General features: G+C 39.9%; 1 protein-coding gene across 1 annotated transcript in view; it reads right to left on the bottom strand.

Moving 5' to 3' along the window:
• Positions 1 to 618: 618 nt before the first annotated feature.
• The window catches only part of LOC111160149 (tropomodulin 3), an 83,763-nt gene continuing 64,600 nt past the window's right edge, over positions 619 to 19,781 (bottom strand). The window contains exons 5-10 of the mRNA XM_022523020.1: positions 18,781 to 18,870; positions 11,050 to 11,180; positions 9,230 to 9,337; positions 5,998 to 6,141; positions 4,967 to 5,111; positions 619 to 777 (exon numbers count right to left, since the gene is read on the bottom strand). Of these exons, the coding sequence (XP_022378728.1) occupies positions 743 to 777; positions 4,967 to 5,111; positions 5,998 to 6,141; positions 9,230 to 9,337; positions 11,050 to 11,180; positions 18,781 to 18,870 (653 nt within the window). The 3' untranslated portion in view covers positions 619 to 742. The remainder of the gene's footprint in view (positions 778 to 4,966; positions 5,112 to 5,997; positions 6,142 to 9,229; positions 9,338 to 11,049; positions 11,181 to 18,780; positions 18,871 to 19,781) is intronic.

Here is a 19,781-nt window from a genome sequence, read left to right as displayed (position 1 = left end):
AAAACTATAATGAATTTAGACACAACTCTACTTTTAAACAAAGTACGTAACCCGGCCAAGCTGATGACTGTGTTTAAATAAGTCTAGATGTTGCTGGCTCACACCCATCAGGCGGGCGCGGTGACCTGCAGGAGGCAGAAGGCCCCTTTCTCTCTCCCAGAGATGGGCTTGTACTCCTGAACAGAGGGCCAGGTTTTGAGTCCTCGGTTTAAAATTCCGGCATTTTGCTTTCTTGATAGAAACAGAAAGCACACTCTTGTCAAGTTCATGTATTCTAAAACAGGGAAAGGGCTCCATGCGATGGGATAAGGAAAGAAAGCTCTGATGAGGGTCTTGTACCTAACAGGTGCAAAGGCAATTCTTCTATTAGGTCCCTTTATGATTTAAAAAAGATTGGTCCTTAAACCGTTCATAGTATTCTACATAAATGATTTCCTAAACTTCTTTCACAATTGTACTTTTTAACTCATGACTCCTCACAATCCATTTAATTAAGCTAAATTAAAATTGATTTTAGCAGAAAGAAGAAATGTTATAAAATACAAAATACCACCTACTATTGATTTTACAATTTGAAATTGTTAACAACATAAACTAGAAAAAAGATACATGTAGTTTAAAAAAAAAAAAAAAAAGATTTCCAGTCTCTTCCCTTCCACCCAGGAAAATCTTACATCTGACATCACCACCATGAGCTCCTAGTAACCTCTTTAAGTCTCCCAAAGATTGGATCTTGGTGGACTTAGGGGTGGTCTCCTTCGACTCGTCTTTTGCGAACTGTGAGAAAAAAAGAAAACATGTTAAAAATCCTGGCTACTTTGTACAATGTTAATTGCTTGTAAGGAACAAGTTTCTGTACGATCCAGTTAGAGCTGTACAGAAATGAAATATCCATTTGTTGTTCACAAGCCATTAAAATAAATTCACATCCTTCATCACTGCCATGTGTTGAGAACTGAGGAGCTTGGGCATGCGAAGCACATGTCCTCCGCTCTGCTGAGCCCCCACGGGAGCGGGGAAGTCTACAGCACTGCTCCACATTCACCTTTACATCACTGCTCCCGTCTTATTTGTTATTTTAAAAAAACTGATACCTGTTACGACAACAACTTATAAATTACTATGTTAAATTTTGAAGTCACACTCAGCTGGGATTAGAACGTATTAAAAATAACGACTTGTGGGGCGCCTGGGTGGCTCAGTGGGTTAAGCCGCTGCCTTCAGCTCAGGTCATGATCTCAGGGTCCTGGGATCGAGTCCCGCGTCGGGCTCTCTGCTCAGCGGGGAACCTGTTCCCCCCCCCCCCGCCTGCCTCTCCGTCTACTTGTGATCTCTGTCAAATAAATAAATAAAATCTTAAAAAAAAATTGTATAAAAATAACGACTTGCATGCTCTTCGGACAACCCATTTCCTTAGTTTGTGAAAGAACAAAAATATTTTTATCATTTTAAAGGTAAGTGACTTGCTACTGTTCTCCAAATTTTCCTTCTAGTGTCTCCTACAAAATCAACTGGGCTCTGACAAAACAACAAAATACGAAGTGATGCACGCCTCAGCCCCTAGTAATGTGGTGAGATCCTATCTGGCGAACATAAGAAGCTCTGGCCACCAAAGTGATCTGTGAATAGTCTAGTGGACGGAGCAAAAGAAAGGTGTGTACGTCTCAGGAGCCCTCGGCCACTTCACAGCCTGGTGACCCCAAACTAGTAGGCCGTACTCGGTGATGGTAGGATAGGTCTTCAAGCAGACATTCAAATGATGTGCAAAAAAGCTTGTCCAGCCATTGGATGGGTGCTAGCTAGAAAGCAAAAACTGGGAGAACTGAAGTATCAAGCTCCCATGAGCATTCTTCTGCTTAGCTGACTCAATACAACCCTTACTCTAATTTTAGTACATGTTAACAAAAAGCAAGTCTTGCATGTTTACTGAAATATTAAGGGGAAAAAAATCAGGGACTTAAGTCCTCAAATACAAACCTGATTCATATATATAGGTCTCTGAAAAATACAGAAATACTTTCTTGAAAGACAAGCCCAATTAACCCTTTTGGGTAGATTCTTTCCAAGTGAATGTTGAATTGCAGCAGGGTTTACATGTTATTGGCAGAGCATTTCAGATATTAAAATGCATGTCATAAGTAACACATGTAAAGGAGGTCTGTGACAGAAGGGAGCAGACCAAAAGGTTGGAAATGATGTGGTTAGCTGGCGTGAGGACAGTAACAGGAGACTCAGAGTTCACATAAATATTGCATGTGTGCTGTGGACCCTGTTGGCTGCTCATAGCTAGGACACTTCGTAGCTGGAGAGATGGGAGTAGGTAGGATTATTTCAACAAACAGGAAAACTATGAGAGGAAAGACATCAGAATCAACACTAAAGATCTGATATAGCCCCACGTGCAAGATGAAGAAAAACTAGATACCTGGGGAGTGTATGTTTCAAATTTTGATCTTTGAGGTCTTTCTGGCAGCTACATGCCAGACTGCCGGTACGAGCACAGGGTCTTGATGCTTGCCGCCTTGACCTGTGTGCCAAGACCAAAACGTAGGTCTGGGAAATGAGCAGAGGGTGCTGGGAGCACGCACAGAAGAAGACGGGGCCAAGAACCAGGTCGGACTCTTCTTCCTTACTCAGTGCCTACTTGCTACCAGCAATTTCTCGGTTCAGCTGCTAGATGAGAGGCTCATAAATTTGGCCCTATTAATTCATTTTTTAAAAGGTTTTATTTATTTGTCAGCACAAGCAGAGGGAGTGGCAGGCAGAGAGAGAAGCAGGCTCCCTGCTGCAGGGCTCGATCCCAGGACCCTGGGATCATGACCTGAGCCGAAGGCAGATTCTCAACCGACTGAGACACCCAGGTGTCCTACCTATTAATAATTCTTTGGCAATTTCTTTCTAAAACCCACTCCACTAATAGACGTTCTCAATACTTTATGATCAATTGCAAATAAATTCTAACCTCACATCCAATCTCTAGAAGAATAAAAAATACGGGTTTTTTTTTTTTTTTTTTAAAGATTTTTTTATTTTTTTTACAAAGGGAGAGAGAGGTCATAAGTAGACGGAGAGGCAGGCAGAGAGAGAGAGAGGGAAGCAGGCTCCCGGCCGAGCAGAGAGCCCGATGCGGGACTCGATCCCAGGACCCTGAGATCATGACCTGAGCCGAAGGCAGCGGCCTAACCCACTGAGCCACCCAGGCGCCCACGGGTTTTTTTTTTTTTTTTTTAAGTTTATTTTAATCAAGCATCCAATGGCCAATAATGGCTCTCAAATGCTCCTGCCAAAAAATCCAAAGAAACTAAGTTTCTTCCCATCTAATTTTAGTGCCTACTACCAGCACTGCCTTTTTATCTGCTGTGTTAGCTTCCAGAAGCAAGTACTTCTGCAAGTTTACTCTGGAGGCAGCAGCCAGCAATGAGAGTCCGTTTTTACAGTCTGCATGCTGTCCTCAGCATATAAATAACTACCTTGATCCCAAATGTGAGGTTTGATCCATGTACTTCCCCACTCCAGTAAAGTTCCTATTCTCATCTCATGTTTGAAACTCTGGCTTGGCTCAGAAAGAGTGAGCATGAGGTGGGGGGGGGGGTGGTCTCCAGAGCTACCTACACAAAGCTGTTTGCTTTCTCTCACTTCGGTTTCACGTCAGACCACACCTTCAACATGGCCTCCGCCTCCGCCTCCTCTATTACACATGGCCGTGGACACCCACTCAGGGGCACAGTGTCAACATGAAGCAGCCCAGGAAGTATTTTCCATGTGTTCTCTCATCTTCTGATATACTGTTGATTCTCCATGTAATTAATTAGCATGACTTTCCAAGTTATACTGAGAATCAACAGCACACCAAACACACCAAATTTCTAAAATGCAAGAGACTAAAAGCTTCTGTGAGAAACGAAGTCATCAAGGGATAGACAGGGTTTGAACTAACACTCTTCACAGTAATTTGGGTTGAGAGAAGGAAGCTATAACTTCTTTGCTTTAGAAACCTTTAAAGAATGCAAACACAAATATGGCTGAAGTTGAAAAGAACTGCATCACTTTGAAGTGTTACTTTAAGAAGTCTTACTTTGATTCTTGTCTAAACACATCTTTAAAAATATTTCAATGACAAACACCAAACTTAAAAGAAGAGTCAATTATTGGAAACATGTAGAAACAAAATTATAAGCATCATATTCTTTAATTCAGCCTTGGCTGGAAAAACTTATGTCAAACAGAAACAGAAGCCTCAGCAGTATTTTCAGTAGGAGTGTGCAGCGAGAAGACAAACTGCCCAGTAACGGCTGTGTTCGGAAAGCCGGTGAGGACAGCAGACACTTACGTGCCACATGCTATAAAACTTGGATCAAAACTATAAGCCATATTTTATATGTAAAAACGAATTTCTATGTAGGCCTGTTTGATAAAAAGGGCAAAAAACTGGGGCTGCCTGGGTGGCTCAGTGGGTTAAAAGCCTCTGCCTTCAGCTCAGGTCATGATCTCAGGGTCCCAGGATCGAGTCCCACATCGGGCTCTCTGCTAGGCAGGGAGCCTGCTTCCTCCTCTCGCTCTCTCTCTCTCTCTACTTGTGATCTCTGTCAAATAAATAAAATCTTAAAAAAAAAAAAAAAAAGGGCAAAAAACTTCCCTGAAATGTTGAAATCTTTAATAGCTCCAAGAGGTGACTTGTAACTGAAAACAAAATTTTTGTTCCAAGATGCATTTATATTTCTAGTAGAAAACTGTTAGCTTAAAGCTGTGAAATGTTCGTTTCAGGAGAATTTCACCCATGAACCCAGTAATCACTACAACTGTGCTTAAACTGAACTCTAATTCAGTCAATATAAAAAGGGCAGTGCAGATTTTAAAAACAAAGGCCCAAAATTCCGTGTTGAAACTTACTGGGAAAAAAAGTCCCTCTAATACATTAGCTTAATGATACAATTCAGAAATTTGATTTGAAATGCGTCTGTCTTACCCAAGTCATTGTTTTTTGTTATAGCATTAGCTGCCCTGGTCCGGGGTCCCTGCTGTGTAAACTGATATCCAAATTTAAGGATATTTGTATTTTCCTCAAGCATCTTGGCCATTTCCAATTCTACAGCTGTTCCCAACTGCTGCCTCTGGAATAATTAAAGAATAGTATTAATAAGTTAGATCAAAATACTTTTCAAGGTAAGTCAAGACTAAGACATTCAGGTAAATGCTGATTTTGCTGGTCTCTTTAAATTTTCCCAATTCTTACAACATACTTACACAGGAGAAACAACATTTTGAAGCTCAGTATATGTTTCTACAGACACCAAAAAAACTGGATTGCCAGAAGGAGATACCACTTCATACCCATTATTAGGAGATGATTATAGTGTTGGCCAGAATGTGGGAAAATTGGGAAGCTCACACATGCTGGTACAAGTGCGAGATGGTGCAGTTGCTGTGGAAAACAACTCAGCCATTCCTCAGAAAGTTAAACACAGAGTTATCGACCATATGACTTTGCAATTCCACTCCTAGGTATGTACCCATGAGAAATGAAAACCTATGTTCATATAAAAACTTGTATATGAATGTTCATATCAGCATTATTCCCAATATTTAAAAAGTAGAAACAACCCACATGTAATAGATTATTCAGGCATCAAAGAGAGTAACTACCGATACATATCACAACATGGACGAACCTGCGGAATATTTCGCTAAGTGAAAGAAGGCAGACACAAAGACCGCATATTGTATCATTCCGTTTGTAGGCAAATGTGCAGAGACAGAAGGGTTAATGGTTGCCAGGGGTGGAGGGAAGGGTGATGAAAACGTTCTGAAATTAATGGCGATGGCTGCACAACTCTATGAATATGTTCAAACCCATACTCAGAATGTTAATATTCTGGATGCTTCAAATGTCCTCATCTCCTTTCAGGCCACCACCTTCCCCAAATGCCCCCCTTCCACCTGCCTCCTGAGTCCCCAACCCCTCCACGGCTTCCTCAGTTACTGCTGTAGAACACTGACCTGATTGTCAATCTTGAGCTCGGCCAGGGTTTCATTATCTCTTAGAGCATCAACCAGGGCTAGAATCCCAACTCCTGTAATAAAGTTGGACTCTATATTTAAGCTCTTCAAATTTTTGTTTACTCTCAGCATATCTGCAAAAGCCTAGAAATTATAAAGAAAATATTTAGAGATAAAAATTGACAGTACCCAGCATATATTCTATCTGCCATAAACAAATACAATAATTAGCAGAACTGCTCTGATGTTTCTCATTAGACTGTTTTAGGCTGACACACAACCTCATAGGCCTCATACCTATTTTTCACACACGATCTGTCATGGTATTTAGATTTGTCACACGTAATCCTCTGTTGGTAATATTCTCTGCTGCTTTTCACACTGTTATGTTCACTCCTACCCTACTCCCTCCTTTCTCCTGTCTCTCTCACACTTTCTCTCAGTTCTTGTGTAGGACAAATTTCATCAAGGTCTCTTTGGAACATCTTTTCTTACTTGGGTCCTACTGCAGCTGGTTTTTAGTGTAGCAAAAATGAAGATAAATTATGGACTGATTTTTGAGGCTGAGATGGGAAGGGATGCCTAAGGCAGAAGGTCAGAAATGCTCACAGATTACCAGAACACAGAGTCAAGTTAAAAGAAAAGGCAAAAGAGGACAGAGATACTAGAAAGAACTTGGGACAGGTATCTCTACGTGTATACGTTTCATTAGTGACAACTAGCTACGTGGAACAAATCCCTTATCCATTTGTATTGTACATACAATTGTACATACAAATGAAATGTATATACATTTCTTCAAATATTACTGGTGGCTGATTATTTGATTAAGTACTGCTCTGAAGATTTAGAAACAGAACATACATGTTTCTGCCTGATGGAACTTATATTTTAGTGGGGAGGGAGTGGACAATAACCAAAATATAACGTTAGATGGTAAACAGAGCTACAGAGAAAGAAAATAGGGTAGATGGAGAGTGTTGGGGACAGGCGTGGTCAGGAAAGGCCTCACCAGGAAGGTGACGCTGGAGCAATGGCTCAAAGTGGTGACATAAAACAATGTGAAATATCATTTCACATCAATATTTCATGTGAAATATGAAAGGCGAAACAAGGCAGGAGAAACAAGGGGGAAGGCCCTGCATCAGAGGCATGCATCACACGTCTGAGGAAGAGTTAAGAGGCTGTATGTCTATAGTTGAATGAAAGAAAGCGCAAGTAGTGGAGCCTGACTCTTGGTTTCAGCTCGGGTCTGATCTTGGGGTCATAAGATCAAGCCCTGTGTCAGGCTCTGTGCTTAGCCGGGGAGTCTTGCTTGAGATTCTCTCTTTCCCTCTCCTTCTGTCCTTTCCTCTCTCTCTCAAATAAATATTAAAAAGGAAAAAAATGGGGCAAGTAAAGGATTATAAGACTACTGAAGGATAGTGATTTTTATTATTAGACAAATGGACTGAGCTGCTGAAGGGTTCTGAGTATAAGAATGAAGTAACTAGGGGCGCCTGGGTGGCTTAGTGGGTTAAGCCTCTGCCTTTGGCTCAAGTCATGATCCCGGGGTCCTGGGATTGAGCCCCACATTGGGATCTCTTCTCAGTGGGGAGCCTGCTTCCCCCTCTCTCTGCCTACCTCTCTGCCTACTTGTGATCTCTGTCAAATAAGGAAATAAAACCTTAAAAAAAAAAGAAAGAATGAGGTAACTAAACAAGTTTTTAAAAGAACACTTTTGGGGGTATCCTGATGGCTCAGTCGGTTAAGTACTTGTCTTCGGCTTGTGTCATGATCCCAGGGTTGGGGGATTGAGCCCCACATCAGGCTCCCTGCTCGGCAGGCAGTGTGCTTTTCTCTCCCTCTACTCTCCCGCCCCCATCCCAGATTGTGCTCTCTCACTCTGTCTCAAATAAATGAATCACTTTTGATGCTATGTAAAAAAGGCTGGCTTTGAGGGGCGCCTGGGTGGCTCAGTAGGTTAAGACTCTGCCTTCAGCTCAGGTCATGATCCCAGGGTCCTGGGATCGAGCCCTGCATTGGGCTCTCTGCTCGGCAGGGAGCCTGCTTCCCCCTCGCTCTCTCTGTGCTGCTCTGCCTACTTGTGATCTCTCTCTCTGTGTCAAAGAAATAAATAAAATCTTTAAAAAAAAAAAAAAAAAAGGCTGGCTTTGAGGTGGGAAAGACGGACACAGGCAGCTCAGTGAGGAGGTGATCACACTAATCCAGATGAGAGAAGACGCTGAGTTAGACCAACCAGCACGGTAGTTGAGAAAATGGTGAGAAATGGTTAGATTTTGGAATATTTGGAAGACAAGCTTGGATATGTATTTAAGGTTGTGAGAAAGGGAAGTCAAGGGTAACTCCATTTCTTTTTGTCTTGAGCAAATGAACGAATGAAGTTGTCATTTACTGAGACAGGAAAAAATGGTAGAGGAGCGGGGATGAGTGGAAGATAGGAGTTTGGGACCATATGGGATGTCTGTTAGACAGCCAAGCAAGGGGTTAAGGAGGTGGACATGAGCACATAGTTCAGGAGAGAGGTATGAACTGGGGATAACAATCCTGGGAGTCTGAAGCATACAGAGATAACACACAGCAATGAAACAGAGTGACATCATCCAGAAAGTGGACAAAGAAGACCTGGACTGAGCCCCAGGCCATTCAGATGCTTAGAGGTGGGGAAGATGAGGAGGAACCAGAGAAGGGACATCCAGTCAAAGGAGAGAGGAGAATCAAAGGTAGTGATGTCCTCAAAGCCAAGTGCAGATAAAGGTTCATACCATGATCAAGTGGGATTAACCTCAAGAATGCAAGGTTGGCTTAACAGGCAAAAGTTAATCAATGAATATACATATTAATAAAGGACAAAAACCACATGATCATCTCAATACACACATTAAAAGCATTTGACAAAATCCAGCACTGTAGATCATAAATGGAATCCCCTGCAGATGTTAAAAGAATGGTGTTGAACTTTACGTAGTGATATGAAAGATCTCTAACATATATTGTTCAGCAAAAAATAAGTTACAAAACAGTATATACTGCATGACTTCACTTACGGTTTTTAAAATTATAGGGAAGAAATACAGGAAAAAATAAACATAAAAGAGTAAATAATGTCTTGCCTAACAGTGAGCTAAACATCAACTGAAAAGAGAGTAAATCTTCATCATAAGATCGGTTGAGCCACTTCTGTACCATACCATAATCACTATTTCACTACTATCAGTAGCAGCTTACTTACAACAGCGACGGGGTCATTGCTCCGTGTGGCTGCAAGACTGAAATGCTTCACGTGTGTGTTGGTTTCCAAAGCTTTTGCAAAATCTTTTAGAGTTGGAACTGGGATATTCTTGGAAGAAAATCATGTGAAATAATGACATTTTAGTTTTTAAGAAATTCGGTCCATTAATCAAATGTGTTTGTACTTACTTTTTTTTCATTAAATGTACTGAGAAATTATACAAGGGGGTGGGGAGAAAAAAATTATATAAACAAAACATTTATTCTACAAAGGAAGTCAAACAGCCTCCTTGATTTCTCTGTTATGGTACATTTGCACAAACTGCTGACCTAGAGGAGAGTATATATCATCACTTCTCTAGCATTTCGATTAAGGAAACTTTCATTATTCTACTTAACTATTTGGATTATAAGACGCCAACACCTGAGTATTCAAAATGGATCCACTTTTCTACAAAGGAAGAGATGTCACTTAGTTTAAGCTATAATAAGAGAGATTAACCCTACACTACCTGAAATGTGGAAAGACATAGTTCTAGAAGGCACTAATTTCTCCCTTTATTACCAACACTACAATTCCCTGTAGCCTGGTTATTTTTCAGATCATTACCTGTTGATTTAGTTATGTGAGGACTGAAGTTTTTAAAAATTAAAATTAGTGATCAACTAGGAATGTTAGCTTTTCTCAAGGCTTGCTTTCTTTAGCTCTCAGGAAGGCACACCTGCTAAAGGAGCACAGAGGTCTTATTCCCTAGGTTCTCATAATTCCCAGATGCTCTCTCAGCCCTTACTTCAGACAAATCAAGATTTAAAATGAGGAATTCTTAAAAACAGAATAAAATTAAATGAGGGATTCTTAATGCAGTTATTATACAATGAACAATACTCAAGAGATAATCTGAATTTACTCTTTGGTAATTATTCATCCCTATGCCCTCCTAACTCATTTCTTCTTTACTCCAAGGAAGCACTGCATTTTTTTTAAAAACTCCAGATCCCAGATCCAAAGATCCCAGATCCAAAGCCCACTGCGGTTTACTCCAGAGAAACGAAAACATATGTTCACATGTTCAGATGTGTTTAACAGCTTTATTACAATCATTCTAAACCAGAGGGAATCCATATGTCTATCAAGTAGGGAATGGATAAAAAAAAAATTGCAGCATATTCATAAAACAGAATACTCTTCAACAAACTACTGACATACACAACCACACAGATGAATCCCAGATGCATTATGCTAAGTGAAAGAAGCCAGACTCAAAGGCTCATACTATTTGATTCCACTCATAGGACATTCTGGGGAAGGCAAATGAAGGGGAAGAAAACAGAAACAAGTGGTCAGGGGCTACAGCTGAGGGCAGAGAATGACAATAAAAGGGACTGACATATTCCACATCTATGGTGGTGGCTGTACTACTTCTGCATTGGTCAAAACTCATCGAACTGTACACAGAATCGGCAGAATTTCAGTAGACAGGAGAATCTGGTTCAATACAAGGAATACCTCAAGAAACCGGATTTAAAAAAAACAAACCCCAAAAGACTAAGTGCTCTTAGAAGTAGGCAGTACTTTGGAAGCCAGAAAGATTTATGCTGACAGTGTGTAGGGTTTACATTTTTATATGATACCTTTAAAAAAGCAAGTCAGAAAAATACTGTAATTTCTAAAATATAAAGGAATCTAAGCATACTGTTAGGAGCAAAAACTTTACCTTGCAGAACTATAAAATCACACTTTATCAAAACTGCCCAACTCTCATCCTAAATCTAACTTACTTAAAGCAAGTCAAAACTTTATTGTTTGCTTAGCACACATACCTTTATATTATTCAAATTAACTTCAACAAGATGAACATCATTTTCTTTAATTCTCTTTAAACTCTCCTCAACATTGGTTGGATTTGGTGGCTCATCAAATACTGGAAGAATCTTTTCACCTTTTACCACATCTGTAGGAACAAAAAGAACAACAGTTTCACTGGCTGACATTATTACAGCGAATGCATTTATGAACTTAATGCAAACAACACACACGTACACGCACGTTCAATACAACTAACCAGAAAAATTTCCCCCACAATTTCTAAAAGATCCTTCATGTGTTAACACATATTTAAAGCACTCAAATAAAATGCCATCCTCTCGTATCATCTTCTCTGAGATTTAACTAGTAATTACTATAAAGGCAGTACGAATCACAGACTTAAAGAAACACAGCCTCAGTGAGAAGAGTAAGGTGATGAAGGACATGTGACCTCTTTCTCTTATGACAAGTACTGTGCATGGGATAAGGGGAAGGATGAGTAGGAATAGGGAAGGGGGAGACAGACAGATAATGGTACACAGAAGAGTTCCTAAGACAGAAATCCCCCAAATTACTGCCCTCCTTCACTCCTATCCCCCAATCCTTCACCGTGTAAACCATATCCATATCCATGGCGAAAATACTACTAAGCAAAGCTGAAAGAGGACCCAGGAGCCCTGAATCCTCTAATGAGGTCTAAGTACACTTTGATGTGTATGTGAAGGTCTATGAACACATGTAACAAGCAAACATTTTAATGGATAAGTTTTCTGGGGAGAAAACCTATAGCATCAGATTCATGGCAAATGACCCAAAAAAGTTAACAGCAACTGACAGAAAGATTGACAGAAAGGGCCACTGTCTGGCTTAGTTCTTCCCTTCTGCCCTCCTCTAGCTTTTAGGAGCAAAACTCATCTTAAGATGAAGTATACTGGGGGCACCTGCGTGGCTCAGTCAGTTAAGCATCTGCCTTTAGCTCAGGTCATGATCCCAGGATCCTGGAATCAAGCCCCGCATCAGGCTCCCTGCTCATCGGGGAGTCTGCTCCCTCTCCCTCTACCCCCCTCCCTCTGCTCTTGGTTCTCTCTCAAATAATTAAAATCTTAAAAAAAAAAAAAAAAAGCTAAAGTATATTGAACAAATTCCCTCTAAGAGTACCTTGTTCTTTTCAAATTTATTACACATATACACACATAGCATCATGAGATCAATTTAGATGATGGCCTGAAAATTATTTTCCTGAGGAAAGTGGAAAGATCTGGATATATCTGGCCTGGACGTATATATTAAGAGGAAGTATGCTCATTTTTTTTCCAGATTTATCCTGTGGAAGAATAGAGAAATTTCAAGCTGTTCTGAAAGGCTAGGTTAGAACAGGTATAGACTGCCTGGAGGCAGAATTTGGTTCTATACAAGGATAAGCTTCCTCCCAGAGTTCTGCTAAAAGGACAGAGTGGGCTCCCTCTCACCTAAATTCAGCAAGGTAATCTTCTTCAAGATTGTAGATCAAGGGGGCTAGAGAAGAGCTTCCTCACTACAAAAAAAAAAAAAAACCTGAATGAGTTCTATCTCAATTCTAAATTTTACAAAACCAAAAGATTTCTTCCTCATTCCACAGAGTATGTGCATTTAAAGAGCACTGCTTCTGAGTGAAGTAATGGATCCAGTAAATGGGATGCTGAAACCATTAAGAAAGGCTTATGGGAGACTTTAAGTGATGGATCAGGCTACTAACATTTCAACACACTGATGAATTTTGACATATTCCCCAAAGAGGAATGATTAGACTTGATAGGCTTCCTAATGAGATTTAATCACTAAGAAGCACTCTTGCCCCCCCAAACCCTCCAAAACAAAAAACTGTACCCGAATCTGAGTAAGCCACTAGAAAATAATAGTTTAGAGAAACATAGGAGACAGAGAAGTAAGTAAAAGGTTACCACAAGGGGAAGATGGTAGCAGAGTAGGAAGACCCTGGGTTCATTTTGTCCCACAAATAACAACTAGGTAACTATCAAATCATCCTAAATACTCCAGAAATTGACCTGAAGACTGGCAGAACAGATTCCACAGCTAAAGGCAGAGAACAGGCCACATCAAAGAAGGTAGGAAGTGTAGAGAGTTGGTCTGGGAGAGAAACAGATCATGGCCGCTGCAGTGGGGAGGAAGCCACAGTTGGCAAAGGGTGAAAGACAGACTAGCACAAAGGGGAGAACATGGGAAAAATGAATCCCCATAGCAACTGGCCTGGAAGTTAGAAGGGCCCTGAATTTCAGGAGTTCTTGCAACCAGGAAGCCTTAAAGCTTAGAGTTTTAAAGGTCAGCGTACTTGGCTGTGGGAGACCTCAGAGGACTTTGGGGCTGCTCTTGGAGGGAAAGCAAGCAAAGACTCTGTGGACATACAGCATGGAAACAGCAATCTGAAGAGTGCCTAGAGCACACAGTGGGGAGGCTAGCTGCTCGTCTCGGAGTGTGACCCAGAGAAGCAGCATTCACAGGGAAACCTCTCAAGGAACAAAGGAATTCGCAGGTGCAATTTCCCTCCTCTGCCTCTCAGCATAAGCACAGGACCAACACTCACTACCTAATTTGCTTACACCAAGTCCTGCCCCTTCACTCTCTGGCAGATCGGCCCTTCCCTGCCACACTTGCCTCAATCACAGCACAGCAGAACCCCGCGCCCAGAAGACCAGCCCAAATTCCTGCCAATACCAAGTCTCCTGACACATGTGTTTTGCAAGACCTCAGTTCCAGTGGTAGTGGTAAGAGGTTTCATTTCACAAGCATATCAGAGCACATCTAGTTCAAATGTGCCACATTCAGGCAGGGACCAAATGCCCACAACAGGCAAAGAGAACCTCTGTAGACAACTGGCCTAGGATAAAGTGGCCAGACAAGGATAAAGTGGCCAGCACAGAACACTACGTCACACACGACACACACTGGAGACAATCCTAGAAGCACCAAGCCCTGGGGAACAGTGGACACACTACACGGTAGGGCACTACAAGTCTTTTTTTTTTTTTTTAAATGATTTTATTTATTTACTTGACAGACAGCAAGAGAAGGAATACAAGCATGGGGAGTGAGAGAGGGAGAAGCAGGTTCCCCGCCGAGCAGAGAGTCCTACACCGGGCTTGATCCCAGGACCTCAGGATCACGACCAGAGCCAAAGGCAGATGCCCAATAACTGAGCCACCTAGGCACTCCACTACAAGACCTCTTCATAAAGCCATTACCCTGAAGAACAGGAGATGCAGCTGACTTTCCTAACACAGAGAAATAGGCACAGAGACGTAGACCAAATGAGAAGACAAAGGAATCTGTCCCAAATGAAAGAACAAAACAAGGCCGCAGCAGGAGATCCAAGCAAAACAGATAAAAGCAACATGCCTGATGGAAAATTTAAAGCAATGATCATAAGGATACTCACTGGACTTGAGAAATGAGTGGAGAACACCAGTGAGACCATTGTCATAGAGGTGAGGAATAACATATCACAGATAAGGAGCTCAAAAAACAAAATGAGAAACATGCATGATGGAATGAACAGCAAGATGGAAGAAGCAGAGGAACAAATTAATGACCTAAATGACAGAGCAATGGAAAGTAATCAAGTTGAACAAAAGAGAGAAAAAAGAATTATGCAAAACAAAAATAGGGAACTCAGTGACTCCATCAAACATAATCTTCATATTATAGGGTTCCCAGAAGAAGAAGAGAGAAAAGGGGGCAGAGAATTTATCTGAAGAAATAACAGCTGAAAAATTCCCTCATCAGGGAAGGAAACAGAAACCCAGATCCAGGAGGCAAAGAGAGCCCCAACAAAATCACCAAAGAAGGTCCACCCTAAGACATATTGTAATTAAAATATATAGGGATATATACTAAGTAGTAATACAGTAATATAGTGATAAAGAAAATATATTAAAAACAGCAAGACAAGGGACGCCTGGGTGGCTCAGTTGGTTAAGCAGCTGCCTTCGGCTCAGGTCATGATCCCAGCGTCCTGGGATCGAGTCCCACATCTGGCTCCTTGCTCTGCGGGGAGCCTGCTTCTCCCTCTGCCTCTGCCTGCCATTCTGTCTGCCTGTGCTCGCTCTCTCTCCCTCTCTCTCTCTGACAAATAAATAAGTAAAATCTTAAAAACAAAAAAACAAAAAAACAAAAAAAAAAAAACAGCAAGACAAAAGACAGTTACAATACAAAGGAAACCCCCTAAGGCTACTGGGATTTTTCAGCAGAAACTCTTCAAGCCAGAGGAGAGTGGCATAATATATTCAAAGTGCTGAATGGGGAAAACTTACAGCCAAGAATATTCTATCCCAGAAAGACTATCACCCAGAACAGGAGAGATAAAGAGTTTTTCTCAAACAAAAACTAAAGGGAGTTCATTACTATTAAACTTGCCCTGCAAGAACTATTAAAGGGGACTCTTTGAGTGGAAAGGAAAGACCAAAAATGAGAGTATGAAAGTAGGAAACACAAAAAGCAATTAAAAAAAATTATTTCTGTAAAAAAAAAATCAATCAAGGAACACACAAAATAAAAGGATGTAAAATATGACACTATATACCTAAAAGGTGGGGAGGAGAGGAGTAAAGAATGGGTTCAAACTTAAACAACCATCAACTTAATATAGACTATATGAAGATGTTATATACCTAATAATAACAACAAATCAAAAACCCCTAACGGATATACAAAAAATAAAGAGAAAAATCCATATATCACTAAAGAAAACCAGCAAACTATAAGAGACAAGAAATGATCAGAGGAAAAAATCTTCAGAAAGAATCACAAAACAAGTAATAAAATGGCAATAAATGCATATCTATCCAATAATTACTTTGAATGCAAATGGACTGAATGCTCCAATCAAAAGACAGTTAAAGAATGGGTAAAAAAACAAGATCCATCTATATGCTGCTTGGAAGAGACCCATTTTAGACTTAAAGACATCCGTAGACTGAAAGTGAGAGGATGGAGAAACACTTATGCAAATAGATGTCAAAAAGAATCTGGGAGTAGCAGTACTTATACTGGACAAAATAGACTTTTTAAACAAAGACTTAACAAGAAGACGAAGAAGGATATTAAATAATCATAAAGAGAACAGCCCAACAAGAAGATATGACAAGAGTAAATATTTCTGCACCCATATACATAAAAGTCATTAACAAACATGAACTAATCAATAACAATACAATTATAGCAGGGAACTTTTACACCCTACTTACATCAATGGACAGATCATCTAAACAGAAAATCCACAAGGAAACAATGAATTTGAATGACACACTAGACCAGATAGACTTAACAGATATATTTGGAACATTCCATCCTAAAACAGCAGAATACACATTCTTTTCAAGTGCACACAGAACATTCTCCAGAACAGATCCCATATTAGGCCACAAAACAAACCTCAACAAATCCAAAAAGATCGAAGTCATACCATGCATCTTTTCTGACCACAATGCTATGAAACTAGGAGTCAACCACAAGAAAAAAATCTGGCAAGACCACAAATACATGGAAGTTAAATAACATGAAAACATGCTCATCAGTACTCATTATCAGGGAAATGCAAATCAAAACTATAGGTCACAACTGGCAGAATGGCTAAAAGAAAAAACACAAGAAACAAGTGTTAACGAGGATGTGGAGAAAAAGGAACCCTCCTCTTGCACTGTTAGTGGGAATGCAAACTGGGGCAGCCACAGTGGAAAACAGTAAGGGGGTTCCTCAGAAAGTTAAAAATAGAACTACCACATGATCTAGCAATTGCACTACTGAGTATTTACCCAAAGAATATAAAAGCGCTAATTCAAAGGGATACACGCACCCCTGTGTTAATGCAGCATTATTTACAATAGCCAAGATATGGAAGCAACCTAAGTGTCTATCCACAGAAGAATGGATAAAGAAAATATGGTGTGTGTGTGGGTGTGTGGGTGTGTGTGTATGTATGGAATATTATGGAATATTACTCAGCCATAAAAAAGAACGAGATCTTTCCATTTGTAGCAAACATGGATGAACATGGATGACATTATGCTAAGTGAAATAAATCAGAGAAAGACAAATACCATATCATTTCACTTATATGTGGAATCTAAATAACAGAATAACAAACAAACATGGCCAGGCTCTTAAATATAGAAAACAAAGTCGTGGTTAGCAGAGGGCAAAGCAGTGTGGGGACAGGCGAAATAAAGGGAATTAAGAGGCATAAATATTCAGTTATAAAATAAATAAGGCACAGAGATGAAAAGTAGAGCATAGGGAATATAGTCAATATTATAATAACATGATAATATTGTATGGTTACAGATGATGACTACATTTATTGTGGTGAGAACTGAGTAATGTACAGAATTGTTCCACCAGTATGCTGTACACCTGAAACTAATATAATATTATATGTCAACTACACTTAATAAAAAAGAAAATCATAAGGAAAATATATTTATAGTTCTATACTGTAATTATCAAAAAGAATCCATATATAAGTGGATCCACACATTTCAAACTTGTGTTAAGGGTCAAAAGTAATATTATTGGGGTGCCTGGGTGGCTCTCAGTGGGTTAAAGCCTCTGCCTTCAGCTCAGGTCATGATCCCAGGATCCTGGGATCAAGCCCCGCATCGGGCTCTCTGCTCAGCAGGGAGCCTTCTTCCCCCTCTCTCTCTGCCTGCCTCTCTGCCTACTTGTGATCTCTGTCTGTCAATAAAAAAAAAAAAAAAAAAATAAAAAAAAAAAAAAGTATTATTATTGAAAAATTAACTTATTAGAAATAGCTGCAGTATGATCCCATTTTTATAAAAAACAAAAGGCTATGTGTAATATGTATGTATAGATATATGTATATAACATGCATATATATATGTATATACATATATATAAGTTTGTATGAACACAGTATAAGTCTAGAAGGACATACACCAAATTGTTAACAGGTTAGGGGGTGGGGGAGCAGAAGGCACGATGGCAATGAACAGAGACACTTTTACTTCTTACCTCATTTACTTGGATATTGTTCAAATGTGTTACAAAAGTATGTATTACTTTGGTCCTTTTAAAGCATCCTATAAATGAAATTTTTTTTAAAAAGCCTGGCCTTAGGCTATTTAGTATTAGTATCAAATTAAAAGGTTTAGGGGTTGAGTAGTTCTGTGATTTCTCCTGAATATGATTTATAATGTAGTTTTTTTGGTCAACATTGTTGTAGATTTCTTGAAAATCAGTAACACTCAAAATAAAAATGTCAACAAAAGCCAAGTTTGATTAGTTTTTATAGTATTTACTATTAGTATTATTTGGTGAGGTGAGAGTAGTTCCAATTACATTTGTTGACACATTAAGAATAAAATATTTAGGGGTGCCTGGGTGGCTCAGATACTTAAGCATCTATCTGCCTTTGGCTCGGCTCATGATCTCCAGGTCTGGGGATCCAGCCCCCACATCGGGCTCCCAGCTCAGTGGGGAGTCTGAGTCTTCTTCTTCCCCTCCCCCCTGCCTGTGCTCCATCTCAAATGAATAAATAAAATCTTTAAAAATAAAATAGAATATTTAATATTCTATTTTCAATGGTTTTCTACATCAGTACTATCTAATTGGAATCTCAGGTTTCAGGTACATACACAAAACATTCGGTATGTATATATTGAAGTTAATACATGGAGAAAACAAAATACATTTAACAAAGGATTGGAATTCACAATGGATTGTTAAGTACTTACTTGAAAAATGTTCTTGGTCGACACCATTACTGCTTCCCACTATATTACATAACTGGGCATTCGTTATCAAGTTGTGCATCCCAAGAATAGCTACAAGTATAGAAAAAGAGTTACTTTTATTTCCATCAGTTTCAAACATAAATAATTGATTATACAACCAAAAATTTCTGATTTTAACATTTTCTGAACATATTATTTTGCAGCCAAAAAAGGAGACAATGTGATTAAAAAATCACCTATAACCTCTTTCTCATTAATACCCCTATTACTTCACCCCTTATTTGGATTTAGATTTCCCCACATTTATGAATTCAGACACGCAAATGAAGCCAGCCTAACTAACCGTAAATGTAAATCTATACTTAGCTCCATCTGGTGGCTAAGAGAGAATACTGATATGATCTATTTTTGCTGCCCATTCTCACAAGGGTTCTAAGAACAATGCAATCCAAGGCAGATTTTCAACTTCACCATTTTTACATTTGTTAACCTCATGTTCATTTACATTCATATTTTAGCTAAGAGTAAAATACCAAAAGTATAGCTGAATTCTCATCTTTAAGATTAAAGTAGCGTCCCTCAAAAATGACAGGATAAATCTGGTTTTCGGTTTTAATGCCCCTTTGCACACATGTGGCAGAAGCTACAGTATGCCCCTGGCCCGTTCCCCTCTGACAAAAGCACCATTTACAACTCCAATAGTCCTCAGCATCCCAAGGAATTAGACACCTGCTCTGGCACTACGCACTGATTGTCCCCTTCCTGGGTCCTTCCCAAAGAACCATCACTCTTGGGGCGCCTGGGTGGCTCAGTGGGTTAAGCCGCTGCCTTTGGCTCAGGTCATGATCTCAGGGTCCTGGGATCGAGTCCCGCATCGGGCTCTCTGCTCAGCAGGGCGCCTGCTTCCCTCTCTCTCTCTCTCTCTGCCTGCCTCTCCGTCTACTTGTGATCTCTCTGTCAAATAAATAAATAAAATCTTTAAAAAAAAAAAAAAGAACCAT

This window comes from Enhydra lutris, unplaced genomic scaffold (genome assembly GCF_002288905.1).
Source record: "Enhydra lutris kenyoni isolate GAN:26980312 unplaced genomic scaffold, ASM228890v2 scaffoldscaffold4, whole genome shotgun sequence".
NCBI lineage: Eukaryota > Metazoa > Chordata > Mammalia > Carnivora > Mustelidae > Enhydra > Enhydra lutris.
Note: the sequence above shows the minus strand (reverse complement) of the source record. Positions and strands in the feature narration are given on the sequence as shown.